Source organism: Armigeres subalbatus, unplaced genomic scaffold, assembly GCF_024139115.2.
Source record: "Armigeres subalbatus isolate Guangzhou_Male unplaced genomic scaffold, GZ_Asu_2 Contig1644, whole genome shotgun sequence".
NCBI lineage: Eukaryota > Metazoa > Arthropoda > Insecta > Diptera > Culicidae > Armigeres > Armigeres subalbatus.
In genome coordinates, this window is record NW_026942444.1 from 59,402 (window position 1) to 75,441 (window position 16,040).

The 16,040-nt window shown below is 38.3% G+C and overlaps 1 protein-coding gene and 1 long non-coding RNA gene across 3 annotated transcripts in view; one reads left to right on the forward strand and one right to left on the reverse strand.

Moving 5' to 3' along the window:
* The first annotated feature begins 2,681 nt into the window (after positions 1–2,681).
* The window catches only part of LOC134203088 (coiled-coil domain-containing protein 102A), a 66,527-nt gene continuing 53,168 nt past the window's right edge, over positions 2,682–16,040 (forward strand). Inside the window, exon 1 of one of the 2 annotated variants that reach the window (XM_062678064.1) lies at positions 2,682–3,159. In XM_062678064.1, the coding sequence (XP_062534048.1) occupies positions 3,064–3,159 (96 nt within the window). In that variant the 5' untranslated portion in view covers positions 2,682–3,063. The remainder of the gene's footprint in view (positions 3,160–16,040) is intronic. The other variant, XM_062678065.1, reaches the window with a different exon arrangement.
* Positions 5,154–6,039, reverse strand: LOC134203095 (uncharacterized). The gene is made up of 2 exons (XR_009977439.1): positions 5,790–6,039; positions 5,154–5,677 (listed from the first exon to the last, which is right to left on the reverse strand). It is a non-coding gene; the product is annotated as an uncharacterized LOC134203095 (long non-coding RNA).

Sequence of the window (16,040 nt, forward strand, 5' to 3'; positions counted from 1 at the left end):
CCCGAACAAAATACAGCCCGGCTTTTTGTTTTTGCTCTGCCTGTACTCGCGAACAAAGCAAGCGCCAGAAAAATGCAGGCAGTAGGTTCGCGCGAGTGTGGCATTTTTGGTAGGCCCAATTACACTCTTTTCTTACTCGTGAAGCGAGTATTTCCACCACTGCTTAACGGTCGAAAAACTTGGTCATGGTTTGACAGGTCGTAGAGATAGGTAAGTGAACAATTAGTTCCGACGAGAGGACGAGAGTGCACACTAGTTCAACGGCGACTCAGATAAAAATACGGTGATACATATTTATATCCAAGCCCTTATTCAATTATTTCAATTAATCCATCTTCTTCATTTTATTCATTACTTTCATTCATTCATTATTCCTCTATACATTTCGTTTATTTTTCATTTTAAAATTATACAGTGAACCCTCTCCTACTCATATTTTTTTCATCTTTCATACAATATGAAGGTATTTTCTGTGATGATCGTTTTCTTTTATGTACTTCCTAACCCGATGGTCCCTTTAATAGAGTATTAATCCTATGAGCTGTGCCGTATGATGTAAAGTAATTTGATGTGATACGTTATATACTTTATTCCCACTAAAAATTATAAAGGGGGACTGCTTGGGCGGTGCCCCTATTTCCGTCCCTTACGTCTGTTGCTCAGGCGCATTGTTGCCGAATTGATTGGTTCTAAATAGGGGAACGCAGTTGAACCATGGGGCAAAAAGGCCTCACTCATGAAATCATTTAATTCTTGCAGGAAATTTATGAACGAATATTAGTGTACAAGTCAATATTAGTCATTTATTATTGAGCTGCAATGGAAAAAAAAGCAAAATGCCCTCATATTCACTTACAATTAAACGATTTGCGATTCTTTCACCTTATTCGTAAGATTGTCGTTGAATCGATATCATAGTTCATTATCTTTACATATTTTTATATTATTATGTTTACATTATTATATATTCATATTTCCATATTTTATGTATCGATATTCTCATAATAATATAGTTTCATCTTTTTCTTCAATATATTCCAATATTCCAACTAGCTAATAACGGTGGCATATGAGTCAATTCCCCGTATCCATCGAATCCTACTTTAGCAATATTTCACATCTTTTCTCTCTACCCAACTATGTGCATCGAAATTGAACAACAGTCGATCGCGTTTGAATCACAAACATGTGCTTCTGCCTGTCGTATTGAGGCGGTATCGTTGTGGTGGATACTTTTTCCCGCTACTTGCACGTCATTGAATTGAAGATCACGGACGCTAAGCACACGAACTCTGCGCTCTGTAAGATATTCAGTACCTGGGGACTACCGTTAGTTATCCAGAGCGACAACGGTCCTCCTTTCCAAGGAAGTGAATTTATAGAATTCTGGGAAGCTAAAGGCGTACGAGTGCAAAAAACAATCAAATTATGTCCCCAAACAAACGGATCAGTGGAACGTCAAAACCAAGGCATAATTAAAGCTGTTGCTGGAGCTAAAAAGGACGGTAAAAACTGGAGGAATGCACTAAGTTTTGAAGTTTGGAGATTTCAGGTATCGCCATTTCGAATCAAAATGTATCCCTGGGCTTTTTCTGGCCCATTTGTTGTCCCGCATAATTCTAAATCATAAGCAAACCATTTCCTGTACTATCCTAATCCTACCCATTCGCAATCCCAACCTTTACATATAACATTGCTTGTAACTATAACCTCACAACGGTTTTGACCTTTTGACAAATGATTATAGACCAAATAACTGTGTGGGCAACAATAAAAATAATAAACATTCTTATTTAATCTTTTAGAAGAAAAAACAAACTAACATAATAATCTGGGTGCTGCGAATAGAGACGCTTTTCTGCGCTCAAGCGAGTAGAGGAATATTTTGAAATCACTACCATGAACAAAATTATTTTGCAGTTACTTGGCTGTCAAACATTTCCCGCTCTTCGAATTTCTCTTTCCACGCTGCATGAAGACGTACAAATGCGCTAGACTCTACATGACTTTACGATTGTTTACATACATTCCTGCTTCAATCAGCTGCTGAATCTCGTGAAATTTCTAAACGAGTGCCTTTTAGTTGCATTCTTACTAATTTTCCACTCGAAATATAATGTGAAAATATTTGTAACAAAGAATACAAAACTCAAACTAAGTTTATTTATATTTTTTCCCCAAATAATAACAATACTTCTCAATATTAGATCAGAAACGAACATAACCACAATCTTCAATGTTTGGCTCCGGCACAATAGAAAATTTTGGCTTCAGTTTGACAACCAAATCGATTCTATTCGCACCACCCAGATAATAATCTAGAAAACCAAAATAAACTAAATAAAGTATAAAGCCATACCTATATACTAGCGAACGATTTTCTCAAAGTTATACTCCCCAGTATTTTTGGAACGAATACGAATTTGGGGTCAACCAGGCGAATATCCATTTAGAATGACTTTTAATCTATTTAGTATGAAAAAATGATTTGATACTTTTTCCGGCCTTCCAATAACTACCGATTTTTCAACAATCAAGCTACCGATTTATTAAAATTTATAATCTGGCCACCCTGGACTGGACGTATTTTTTAACACCACTTTGACGCAAACCGCAAACGCTTGAAGCACACGCAAACGCATAAAGCGTTTTCCACAAAACAAAAACAAAAATTTAATTCACGCAAAAATGGCAGCCAAAGTTTGTTCGGATCGGAAGTAATCTCCGCTAAACAGTTGAAAAATCATCCGCGTTTGGTTTGTTCCGTGATAAAATTACTCACAATAGAGTCGCGTTAACCATCCGGATTTGTTACTGAGGGCAACATCAGGAAATTTTCAGTGAATTTTGCGGAAAAAATCAATGTGTTGTGTCTGACTTCCTGGAAGCTGCAGCAGAGACATGAGCGAAGATTCGACGCCGAAAAATCAATAAAAAGTGTACCGAAACTTGCCCCCCTTTCTGTGGATTGCTGTTCAATGAAAATTTCAATTGGTTTGTGCTGAAGTGTGCTAGATTGCAACGTGATTTGAAATTGCAAATTTACATCAAGTCTTAAGCATAATGTCTCAAAGTGCTCCTCGAAGACATCCACCCAGCGGAGGCAATCCGGAGGTCATGTCGGCGAAATTCGGTGACACCGAATGGGAAGCACGAGAGGTAAGTGCACCCTTTAGAAACGCCATATTTTGAAATTTGGTTTATTAATTCGCAAGACCTGTGTCCTGTTGTCCTGTTAACAGATTGCTGCACACTCAAAAATGTTAACTTTAGTTCAAAATCATAAGAATTTGTTTACAGTTATTGTTTTTATTTGTAATTTATTGTAGGAGTCGAGTCGATTCAAGTACGAGACACTGAAGACGACCTTACTGTTGAGGTCGAAATACGTATATGTCAAGGTACAATTAAGTGGTGGAATTAAATGGGATTGTACAAACTCGTCTTATGACAAGTGAAGACATTCTACTAAAATGCTCAAAATAATTTTCTTAACTTTTTATAATTGACCATTCCCGTAAAAAAAATAATCTCTTTTTATTGTCTCAGTCGATTCTTTGGCTTATTTAAGGTCAACTTTTCCGAAGAACCCATATTTTTTTATGTCTCTAACTATTTTAAAACTCAAAAACAAAAATCGAAAAAGTTGGATTTCATTTGTAGAAGGTCAGATAATATATTCAACGAAAAACAACATCGACAATACGAAGTGTCCTCTTTATAAACTGAACAGACCGAATTCCGTTGGTTTTGTAAAATATTACAAAAATCGATACTATGCTGATGTCATATTAGAAATTTGGAGACAGTACTCGTCGATAGAAAATCCTTCCGCACGCGATGGCATATGAGCAAATCAAACCACCTTCCTTTTACCAGTGGACATATATCAGCTTCCACACTGATATCCTTCCTTCCCCCTTCATACGGGAGTTTGGCAGAAGGAAGGTCGTGCGATACGTGCCATAACAAATATTGCCCTCCGCTCGCTTTCAAATCGACTTCTATAAAAACATTCTTCATGCCTGCCGTATCCTAACGGAACCATCAATTCTCTAATTTCGCCTCTAATTATTCTATCATAAACATGTACGTCTAAGTTTGGAAGATGATATTAGCATTTCCATTCCATATCATTGTAAATCGATACTATGCCGTGGAAAATCTATGTAGAACACCCGCAAACAACAATGATTTTCAATTTTTCATGAAATAATTTCCATCGCCTGTGGTTTATTATGAATCGGAGTACCTGTCAAGGATTCTGTTAGCCTTTACGACAAGAAATACAGATATGTTCCGCTTTTATCAACACGGTCCTTGAGTCTCAGTTGATAAAATCGGAACAGTGACAAAATCGGAATAATTTTCTTAGACGATTTTTTTAGCTAGAGTTTTAGTAAAAATGATTTATTGCTGGGAAAATGTAAGATTTTCAGATTCTAACATTTTTAAATGCCAAGGGACTGTCCATAAACCACGTGAACATTCGAGGCAAGGGTTAGTGAAAAGACATAGGAATGATGTTCCTGGCAAGTAAGGAGTGCATCAAGGGAACGTCCATAAATGATGTTACGCCAACGTTAATTATGTTCAATCCTTCCACCCTTCATTGTTCAACTTTTTGTATGAAATTTCTAATAAATTGATATGAATAGTCACACTTTTAGAAACCCTCTCCTTCCTACTAACAGCGTGACGTAATTTATGGACGTTCTGTAAAGTGACATCCGTTGATAACGTAACAATAAATTTTTAAATATTTGACCTCCTTAACCCTTTCGGGACGATTGGGTCATATAAAGCTTGATCCCCTTAGAATTTGGCCGCACGAAATTAGACATTTCGTTGCCGAAAAAGTTCATAAAAAGGTGGGTCAAGTTTTATTATACAGGGAATTTAATAAACTTTGAACGAAAAAATATCAAAAAATGATTCATTGGCATTTTGGATGAAATCTCGGCCTTTTCTCTCAATACCACTCGTTATTTTTTGCACAGTAGAACGGTCAACTCAATCTGTCATTTTTTCACATCACTTCTCCATATAAGACGGTTTTCTGATTGTTTTGCACCATTTCTTAAGTTTCTCTATGATAATTGCCTAATATTTTTCGTTGGGACGAAAATTTGGGCATTTTAGTGGGTTGATAGTTTTTTCATTTCATTTCATTTCATTTTTATTTTTCTTTACATAACGGTTACATTGCAGAGTTTTGATATATCTTGCAGCTGCATCATAAGTTCATTATACACTGTCTTGGAAAATAGCTTTTAGTTTACATTAATTGAGCATTACACTGATAGGAAAAAGTTTTGACAAAAAAAAACCTAAAAGTCAGAATCTGTTTCTTAAACTATCTATGCTATTATCACAGTCTTGGATTTAATGCTTCAATCAGAGGATTTGAAGAAGTTTGACAGGAAGTCCGAAATCTGGCTGATGTTCTTTCGATGAATGTTGTTAACGGTTCCACCTCAGCTATATTATGCAGTTCATCCGTTCGGAAATGCGGAGGCAAGGCGAAGATCATTTTCAACAGTTTATTTTGTTTTGTTTGTAGTCGTTTAAGGTGACTTTTTGCGCAGTTTTGCCAAACCGGCGATCCATAGGTAGCACTGGTCGAAAAATGCATTTGAATAACAGTAGCTTGTTGGCTGGTTGCAGAGCTGATCTTCTATTGATGAGTGGATATAGTGACTTTACCAGACCGTTTACCTTAGCTATACTTTGGTCGATGTGCTTAGAAAATAGTAGTTTCTGATCTAGGGTTAAGCCTAGGTATTTACCTTCCTTCGTCCATGTGACTGGAACTCCATTAATTTTTACCTTTGTTGAGGGAAAACGATGGGCAGCCCTTCTCTTAGTGAAAAAGATAACTTGGGTTTTCGCTGGATTGATTTTAATCTTCCACCGGTGTTGAAACTGCTCCAGTTTGTTTTGTGCGTGCTGTAGTTTAGTAGTCACTATCTTGGCATCTTCATCACTACTAAGGTACCCAGTATCATCAGCAAAAAAGAAATAGGAAACGTCTTCCACCATGTCGACCCCAGACAACCACACATCGCATAAGAATGCACGATCAAAATCGTTTACCGATCCAAGTTTCATCAGATTCGCATTGTTGTGCAAAGCTCATCAGTTTATTTATAAATTTTCCCGCACAGTAGGCTATTTTACGAGTTTATTCCAGCTTCATTTGTTGACATCGCATATTCCTGCAATCAAACTCACATGAAATCGGATTATCTGTCAAACAGAGTTTGTTATCACAAACTACATCGCAATGCATAACGAACAAACTCGCATAAAAATCGTGCACATCGCATACACTTCCGTGCAACGTCGGATAAGAAATACACTTATATCGCCTCCACTTTTGTACGTAAAAAGTGTTTTCGCGACTGGTAAGCGATGAAATTTGTGCGCATAGGCATCGCATAACAGAAAAACAATTCTATTATGCATGCATTCTGGTTGTCTGGGACGTCACTAGTGAACACGTTGTACAATGTTGGGCTCAGGACCAGGGCTGTGCAATGTCAGGATGCTCTTTGTACATTCATAGAAAACTTAAAATGATACTCTTTCTATATGGCTAACCATCATTGCACAAAGAGCGTCCAAGACAACCAAATGGAACGACGCTCGTGCTGATGAACAGCATGCGAAAATGTGTATCCCCGCTGCTCAAGATATTGTGTTCTATGCTTTGCATTAATTTTCACACGATTAGCTTTATATGTGTGCACGGCCCAATGGCAATACAACTGCAAAATGATGGTGATGAGTATCTTTTCGAAGGCAAGTGAAATGATGGTCCTGTATCGTGCCACTCTTTTATATTTTGGAGAATGATGGAAGAAGCAAATCCGATCATTTCAATAGGCATGTCACAATAAATAGCTTTGTGTTACTATGATGGTTGAAGAGAGTGTGTAATGCAGAAGAATAAGCGTGTCTATATCAGGGTGTTAAAAGGTGTTGATGGTGATGGTGCACAGCACTGCTCAGGACTGACCCCTGCGGTAGACCAAAAGGAATATCGTGACCATCCGAAAAAGTTCCATTCAAATGTACACGGTAGCGCCTGTTTGTAAGGAATGATTTTACAATTTTGCTTAGGTATGTTGGGCAACCGGATAAGTGGAGCTTGTGTATCACAGCATCGTGCCAAACGGAATCGTACGCTTTTTCGACATCTAATAAGACCACTCCAGTCGATTTTTTCCCTTCAAATCCGGCTTCAATTTGTTTGGTCATCCGCATAAGTTGATGATACGTCGAATGTCCAGGTTTGAACCCAAACTGTTCATTGGGGACAATTTGAGAGCTATCTAGATGGGTGTTCAGTCGTTTGAGAATAATTCTTTCCAGGATTTTGCTGACTCCGCTTAATAGACTTATTGGTCGATAGTTATTTGGTAGAGTTATATCCTTATTCTGTTTAGGAATTGGTACGACTGTAGCGGTTCTCCAAACTTCTGGGAAGTATCCAATCTTTAGGCAAGCATTGAATACTTTACAAAGGAATACTAATCCTTTGCGTGGCAAATGTTTGAGCTGTACATTTCTTACTCCGTCTTGCCCTGGTGATTTCCGGCGCTTCAGATTTCGGATAATAGTGCTAATTTCACGAGGCTTGCAAAAAGTTGAGGGGTCTTCATTATTGTTGTTCATACCTGTGATTTCCATTATCGATTGGTTTACTTCAGCGGTCGTGTCTGGATCTCCACCCAGGGTATTGTTGTGTGATTCAGCAAACGTTTCTGCCAGGACTTTTACTTTTTCAGCGTTTGTCACCACCAGCTTGTTTCCACTCTTCAACGGAGGTTGATATTTTACAGCATTTCGCAGGCTTCGGCTTATACTCCAAAACTTATCACTACTGTTGGTTAGGTTGCGAATTGTTGTGTCAAAGTTCCTGTACTTGAATAGCGCACATTCTTCTCGAATTCTGATGTTCAGCTCATTGACTATCGACCGTAGATACGGATCTCTACTTCGATAGTATTGGCGGCGTCGTATGTTCCTCAGTCGAATAAGAAGTCTGATGTTTTCTGGTAGTTCTTCTTTGCGTGTGGTCCGTGCCAGCAGTGGAACTGAAACCCTCTCTGCTTCTGCTAGTGTGGTGGAGAAGATTGTTATGGCATCGTCGATCTGCTCTTCGGATTCTAGGTTGTTGATTAGGGTTGTTGTGACGTCTAAGTTTTCATATACGAAATTGGAGAAGTGACGCCAATCAGCTTGACGATAATTTCTGTACTTCACAGTTTCAAAGCAGAACGATGAATTTGCGTTTAGAGTAAAAGTTACAGGTAAGTGGTCCGAGGATAATTCTTCGAATACTTCAGGCACCGTCATTCCAATTCGATTGTTTGAGAGCACCAAGTCAAGAGTAGATGGGCTACCCCTACCTTGTGGGATACGAGTAAACTTCTCAGGATAGTGAATGTACACATTCCGGCTTTCACATTCATTGAACAGCAAGCGGCCGGCTTTGTTCATTTTGCTGCAATTCCATGATCTGTGACGAGCATTTAAGTCTCCAATAACAAAAAATGGCTCATCAAACGATACAAGTCGACGGATATCCCTTTTGAATTGATGTAGTGCTTGACTATTTGAAGATCCCGGAAAATATGTGGCAATTATATGCACTTGAACGGTGTCAGTCTTGACTACCACGCCTGCGGTTTCTACGATTGTAGTTTGGATTTCTAGTTGTTTAAACTGAATACCCTTACGAACGAACTGTTTCTATCAACTCTAATACAAGCAAATTGGTCATTATATATTGGAATCACTGGAGATAGCCATGTCTCAGTAACAACAGCAACATCTATTTCGTGTCTGTCAAGAAAGTCGAAAAATTCAAATGTTTTACCACGTATGGAACGACTGTTCCAGTTAAGTACTTTAAGTGTGGTTTGATTATACATTGTTATACACATATTTCAAGGTAACCTCAGATAGAGCTGCGAATTGCATTTCCTTAGTGCGGCATTCCGAAAGCCGGACGAACAGTTCTCTTGCCAGGTTTAGAAACTCAATAAGAGTGGAGTTGGCTTTGCGTTGATGGAGTTGGATTCAATTTCAGGGCTTCAGCATAGTCGTATGATGATATGAATGACCGGCTCTTTCCTAGAGCTGGGTTAGGATTCCGATTCGCCATTCTTTCCTTTGTTGCAGTGCTTCGATGTAGCGTTTCCTTTGTGGGAATCCTTTGTAGTTTGCAATATTATTTTGACTGCAGTTTGCGCAGTTTCTCTTGTTTGAGGGGTGTTGGTGTCTAGATCTTTCCTCGATGATAGTAAGCACTCACTAGTTCGATGTCGTTCTCCACATTTAACACATTTCGCTTCCATATTGCAATGTCGCATTCCGTGGCCGAACTGTTGGCATCTGAAACATTAAACAGCGTCCGTGGTTTTACGAGAATAATGTTGCCATCCAACAATCACGTGACCAGCGATTCTTGCAGCCGAATGGATCCTTTAGCGAATGACAGAAGATAAAGCGCGTTTTCTCCGGTTTTGGAAGCGTGCAACACCTTCACATTTAACGGTGTTATTCCTTCAGTTTCCAATTCTGTTTGAATTTCACTCAAATCGAGAAGCGGCAACCCAAAAAGCACAAATTTTACCGGTATTTCATCGCTTGTTCCATGAGTGTAGAATTGGATATTAGCGGTTTTTATTGCATCAATCACAGTAAGAAAGTGTTCCTTGTTGATCATTTGGATCCTGATGGTACCATCTTTTATCCGCAATTTGTATTCGGAACATTCGACACTCAACGACACCATGATGTTGTTGATGTCCATAACACTCTTCCCATACACTATGATCGGTGGACAACGTATTTTAATCCTCGGGGGGGATTGAACATTTGCAGCATTTGTAGCATCAACAGCAGCACCATCACCAGCAACAGCAGCAGCAGCAGCGGTATTTTGCGTGTTTTGATCCATGGAGAGTAGATCAAATTCATTTTGTGTAGGCACATTCACCACGGTGCTATCATCATTTATTGCCATCTCGACGATTGATTGTACGTACTGCGGTGAATGCATGCCGCTATTCTTCCTTTGTTGGATGAGGTTGTCTTGCACATGTCCATGCGGTGTCAACAAGCTATTGTTAACCATAGTGTTGATTTCATTTGACGAAAGTCGCATTTTATTTTTTTCGTAATTCCTCCGAATCATGGTGGAGGACGGTCCAGATTGCACATTCGCGACGTTCGCGACATGACTCTGCTTTGGTTTACCCAGGATGTGTCTAGGCGATAAACTTGGATGAATACGATAAAATCGAGTGTGTAGAAAAAACGAAGTCTGTACCACTTGACGGTCTGACTTGTACTGATAGTTTTTTCAATAACATCATTATCATTCGGTTTATACCATTCTATAACATCCCGTCTGTAATGGCAGCTTTTTTTTTTTTTTTTTTTTTTAACTAATTTTATTTGCTACTTATCTAATACATGCATTCATCTCTTAGACTAGGTGTTCCGTGTTTTCTTAACACTATCATCCTTATTTGCTATGTTACGCTTTTAGTTATTATTAATACATTTCAATTGCCTCTGGCAGTTAGGTTTTTTCCTCTAGTTAAATTGAACCATGTAGGAATTACAATATTTTAAACTTAAACTAAACTTAACCTATTTTATACTAAGGGTACAAGGAGTTAATCGTTGCACTAGAAGATTGCAACGATTTTTGTCTAAAATTGGAAATTATTTTGTTGGACATATGTTGCAATGTCTCAATATTAGAAATTCTATGAAGTTCATTGGTACTATACCACGGAGGCAACTTCAGAATCATTTTCAAAATTTTATTTTGAATCCTCTGGAGTGCCTTCTTTCTGGTATTGCAGCAACTAGTCCATATTGGCACAGCATACAACATGGCAGGTCTAAAAATTTGTTTGTAAATCAAAAGTTTGTTCTTAAGACAAAGTTTCGATTTTCTGTTTATAAGTGGATATAGGCACTTAATATATTTGTTACATTTGGCTTGAAGGCCTTCAATGTGATTTTTAAAAGTTAATTTTTGATCTAGCAGAAGTCCTAAATATTTAGCTTCGCTAGACCAATTAATTGGAACCCCATTCATAGTGACAATATGTCTGCTAGAAGGTTTCAAATAAGAAGCTCTCGGCTTATGTGGGAAAATTATAAGCTGAGTTTTGGAAGCATTCGGGAAATTTTCCATTTTGCAAGTAAGTGGAGAAAATATCCAAACTTTTTGCAATCTACTACAAATGACACGAAGGCTTCGCCCTTTGGCTGAAAGGCCCGTGTCATCTGCAAACAAAGATTTTGACACCCTGGTGGTAAATCAGGTAAGTCAGAAGTAAAAATGTTATACAATATGGGCCCCAGTATGCTGCCTTGGGGACACCAGCCCTTACAGGTAATCTATAAGATTTAGTATTCTGATAGTTTACCTGCAGTGAGCGATCTGATAAATAATTTTGGATCAGTTTAATGATGTACAGAGGAAAATTAAAATTAATCAATTTTGCAATCAAACCTTCATGCCAAACACTGTCAAATGCTTTCTCTATATCAAGAAGAGCAACTCCAGTCGAATATCCTTCAGATTTGTTGAGCTGAATTAAGTTCGTAACTCTTAATAACTGATGAGTGGTTGAATGCCCATGGCGAAAACCAAATTGCTCATCAGCAAAAATAGAATTGTCATTAATATGAACCATCATTCTATTTAAAATAATCTTTTCAAACAGTTTGCTTATTGAAGAAAGCAAACTGATTGGGCGATAACTAGAAGCCTCAGCTGGATTTTTGTCCGGCTTCAAAATTGGAACAACTTTGGCGTTTTTCCATTTATCTGGAAAGTATGCCAATTGAAAACATTTGTTAAATAAATTAACCAAAAGGATAAAGAGCTCTCAGGAAGTTTTTGATAAGTATGTAGAAAATACCATCATCACCCAGGGGCTTTCATATTTTTAAATTTTCTAGTAATAGATCTCACTTCATCCAGATTGGTACCCAACGAAGGGTCAAAAACATTCTCTTGATTGAGAATGTCGTCGAAGCCCCGTGTAACCTGATCCTCAATTGGACTAGTGGGTCCTTGATTAAAATTATGGGCGCTCTCAAACTGCTGAGCAAGTTTTTGAGCCTTTTCGCCATTTGTTAATAAAATTTTATTTCCCTCTTTAAGCGCTGGAATTGGCTTTTGAGGTTTTTTAAGAATTTTTGTCAATTTCCAAAAGGGTTTCGAACTGGGATCCAACTTCGAGACATTATTCTCAAAGTTGGTATTTCTCAGAATAGCGAAACGTTTTTTAATTTCATTTTGCAAATCTCGCCAAATAACTTTCAACGCGGGATCGCGAGTTTTTTTGGTATTGCCTTCTTCTCACATTTTTAAGACGGATCAGTAGCTGAAGATCGTCGTCAATAATAATGGAGTTGAATTTAACTTCACATTTCGGAATTGCAATGCCTCTGGCTTCGACAATTAAATTTGTCAAAGATACGAGAGCATTATCAATATCACTTTTGGTATCGAGAGGAATATCAACATCAAAATTCCTATCGATATACGTTTTATATAAATCCCAATCAGCTCTATGATAATTAAAAGTAGAGCTGATTGGATTATAAATGGCTTCTTGTGAGATTTCAAATGTCACAGGAAGGTGATCAGAGTCAAAGTCAGCATGAGTTACCAATTGGCCACACAGCTGACTTGAATCCGTTAAAACTAAATCAATTGTAGAAGGATTTCGACTGGAAGAAAAACAAGTTGGTCCATTGGGATATTGAATAGTATAATATCCCGCAGAACAATCTTCAAATAAAATTTTACCATTGGAATTGCTTTGAGCATTATTCCATGAACGGTGTTTGGCATTGAAGTCACCAATTACGAAGAATTTTGATTTGTTGCGAGTCAGAATTTGAAGATCAGCTTTCAACAAATTCTTTTGTTGCCCATTGCATTGAAAAGGCAAGTAGGCTGCAATGAAGGAAAATTGTCCAAAATTTGTTTCAACAGAAACTCCCAAGGTTTCAAAAACTTTGGTTTCAAACGAAGAAAATAATTTATGTTTGATACGTCTATTAATGACAATGGCGACCCCACCACAGGCGCTGTCAAGACGATCATTTCTGTAGATAAAATAGTTTGGATCTCTTTTAATGGAGAGTCCTGGTTTTAAATACGTTTCAGTTATAATGGCAATATGCACATTATGAACTGAAAGGAAGTTGAATAATTCATCTTCCTTACCCTTTAGAGAGCGGGCATTCCAATTTAGAACTTTCACACAATTATTTGGATCCATTGAAACGGAGTCCGATAACAATTTTTGTGTGTACTTTATACCAACCTGAACAGCTTCAGGAATGGTATTTGCTTTGAACATTGCATCAATCATGTGATGCAATTGTTCAGTTAAAAAATCAAAATCGGAAGCAGTCATGCTACCTGAATCGGCAACATGACCGTTATTTTCCGTTGGGACATGGGTATAAACCTCATTTTGAGAAGAGAAATTTGGTCTACCAGCAGCGATGGTTGCATACGTAGGTACATTGGAAAATTGGAATTTACTGAAGTGCTTGCTACCCGTTGACGAGCGGCAAAATTTGTTTGTGAATTGTGGTGGGTATGAATTGCTCGACCGGTAACCGGTTTCGAAATTTGAGCGTTTGAAAAATTTCTACCCGTCGAATCTGGGATCCGATTGGAATTTCCGCCATCAATTTTGCACGGAATTCAAAACTTTTTGCGTGAAGGGCATTCCCAGAAATTGGATTTATGATTCCCCACAATTTGCGCACTTAAATTTATTGGAATCTTCTCTCACAGGACATGCGTCCTTGGCGTGAGAGGTTCCACCACAAATCATGCATTTAGCATCCATGTGACAATGTTTGGTTCCATGACCCCACTTTTGGCACTTACGGCACTGGGTAGGGTTTTGGAAATTTCCCCCAGGCCTGCGGAAATGTTCCCATGTAACACGGACATGAGACATAATACAGGCCTTTTCCAAACTTTTCATATTATTTAGTTCACTTTTCACGAGAGGAGCCGGCCAAGGGCCGAAAATCTCGTTAATAAAGATAAATAATAATAATAATAAGTTCACTTTTGTTAAAATGAACTAAATAAAATTCTTGAGAAATGCCCCTCTGGGAAGTACCAGAATGGGATTTCTTTTTCATCTTAATTACTTGGACTGGTGAAAATCCAAGTAATTGAGAAATTTCAATTTTAATCTCATCCAGTGATTTGTCATCACTGGGGAGACCTTTCAAGACGACTTTGAACAATCGCTCAGTTTTGTCGTCGTATGTGAAGAATTTATGGCGCTTCTCAGTTAAATAGTGAAGAAGACGTTTGCGATCGTCAAATGATCCCGGCAAAACGCGGCAGTCACCCTTCCTAGCAATCTGAAATGAAACCTTGATCCCCTGAAGGTTATTCAAGATTTCATTCCGAAAGCCAGAAAACTCGGCAACAGATACCACAATTGGCGGAATCCTTTGTTTCTTCGCATGAATCGAATCACCTGGGCTAAAGGTAGATTCGATTTGCTCAATTTCATCATTAATCAAATCGAACTGATTGCTCAGTTCGATAGGAGAAGAAACAATGTCAACATTAGATTTAGAAGGAATATCTGAATTCTCCAGCTTCCTTCTATTTTTCCGCGCTTGGGCAGGACGGTCTTGAAACCTTGTTTCTTTGAAGGAAGTGGAGAATTCAGAGACTCCCCCTTCCTCTTGTTTTTGTTAATACTCATTGCTGAGCGTGGAGACGTGACCTTCTAAGAGGTTTTTCCCAGAACGGTGTCCCTGCAGGATTACCACCGCTTGTCGGAATTTTACTTCCGCAAACGGGTCCAACGTAAAACGAAGGCACGGGTCCTTGCAAAGATCGTAACGGGATCAGTGGGTACAAATAGCGCTAAGAAGCACCGTTGAAATTAAAATAGCTTCGGGTAGTATTAAAAACTTCCTTCCGCAAAGAGAGAAAGAACCGCACAGCACGAAAGCACGATGCGGTCTGATGTAATGGCAGCTTGTTAAGTCAGGCCAAAGCAACACCGGACAGTCGTGTGATTGAATTGATGGCAAAAAGGCCTTCTGAAGTCACTTCTCCTTGTATATTTGTCCATTTATGGTCGCGATGAAAACTTTAGTTTTCTTTCCACAACTGCAGATGCTTTGACACCATCAATTTGTGGGCAATCTTGCCTGCATATGCATATTTGAATTTTCCTAGGGCATTACCCTTCCGTTTGGCAAGGTAAAACTTGTGTCCCGAGAATTGAAAGTCAATTTTTATATTAATTTCATTGCTCATCAAAATACATCAATTGTATTTCGTCAGAACTTGCTCGACCAGCATTCTTGCGCGATGTTTGGCAACCAGGTTCTGTTTCTGGGTCCTTTTGGGACGCTTACTGACATCATACGACTTGAAACCTGGGGTGACATTGCGCATCTCGAATCGAATCACTCGATTCGTACGTTTTTGAATTCGTTTCGAAAAAATTGCGGCATTATGTATTTCGTTCGACTTCATTCAGTCGCAGTACAAGATTTCGAATGGTGCTGTACTAGCTCAATCGAGTGTGTTCTGTCAAACGAAATGTAAACAGAGAGAATAAGAGATAGCTGTCTCCGTGTTTAGTATGCCGCCCGCTGGAGAGACAACCTTCAGCGCATGCCGAATGTGAGTAAACAGAGAGAATAAAAGTAATTTCATCTGCGTGTAGCATGTTGCCTGTTGGAAAGGCATCCTTCAGGGCATGAATGTGCAGTTAGTTTATAAACTAGCAAATTGTGCTCAATTACTATAAAAAGCAATATTATTTATTGAGCAGTTGCAAATTGTTTTGTAAATTGAGATATTGTTACGACATAAATTATAAATTTTATGTTTATTCGAGTTTATGCCACAGATCCAATGTTGAGTTAAATAATTTAAAGCTAAAGAAGGATTCGATAATAAATTACTTTTATATTTCCATGTGTTT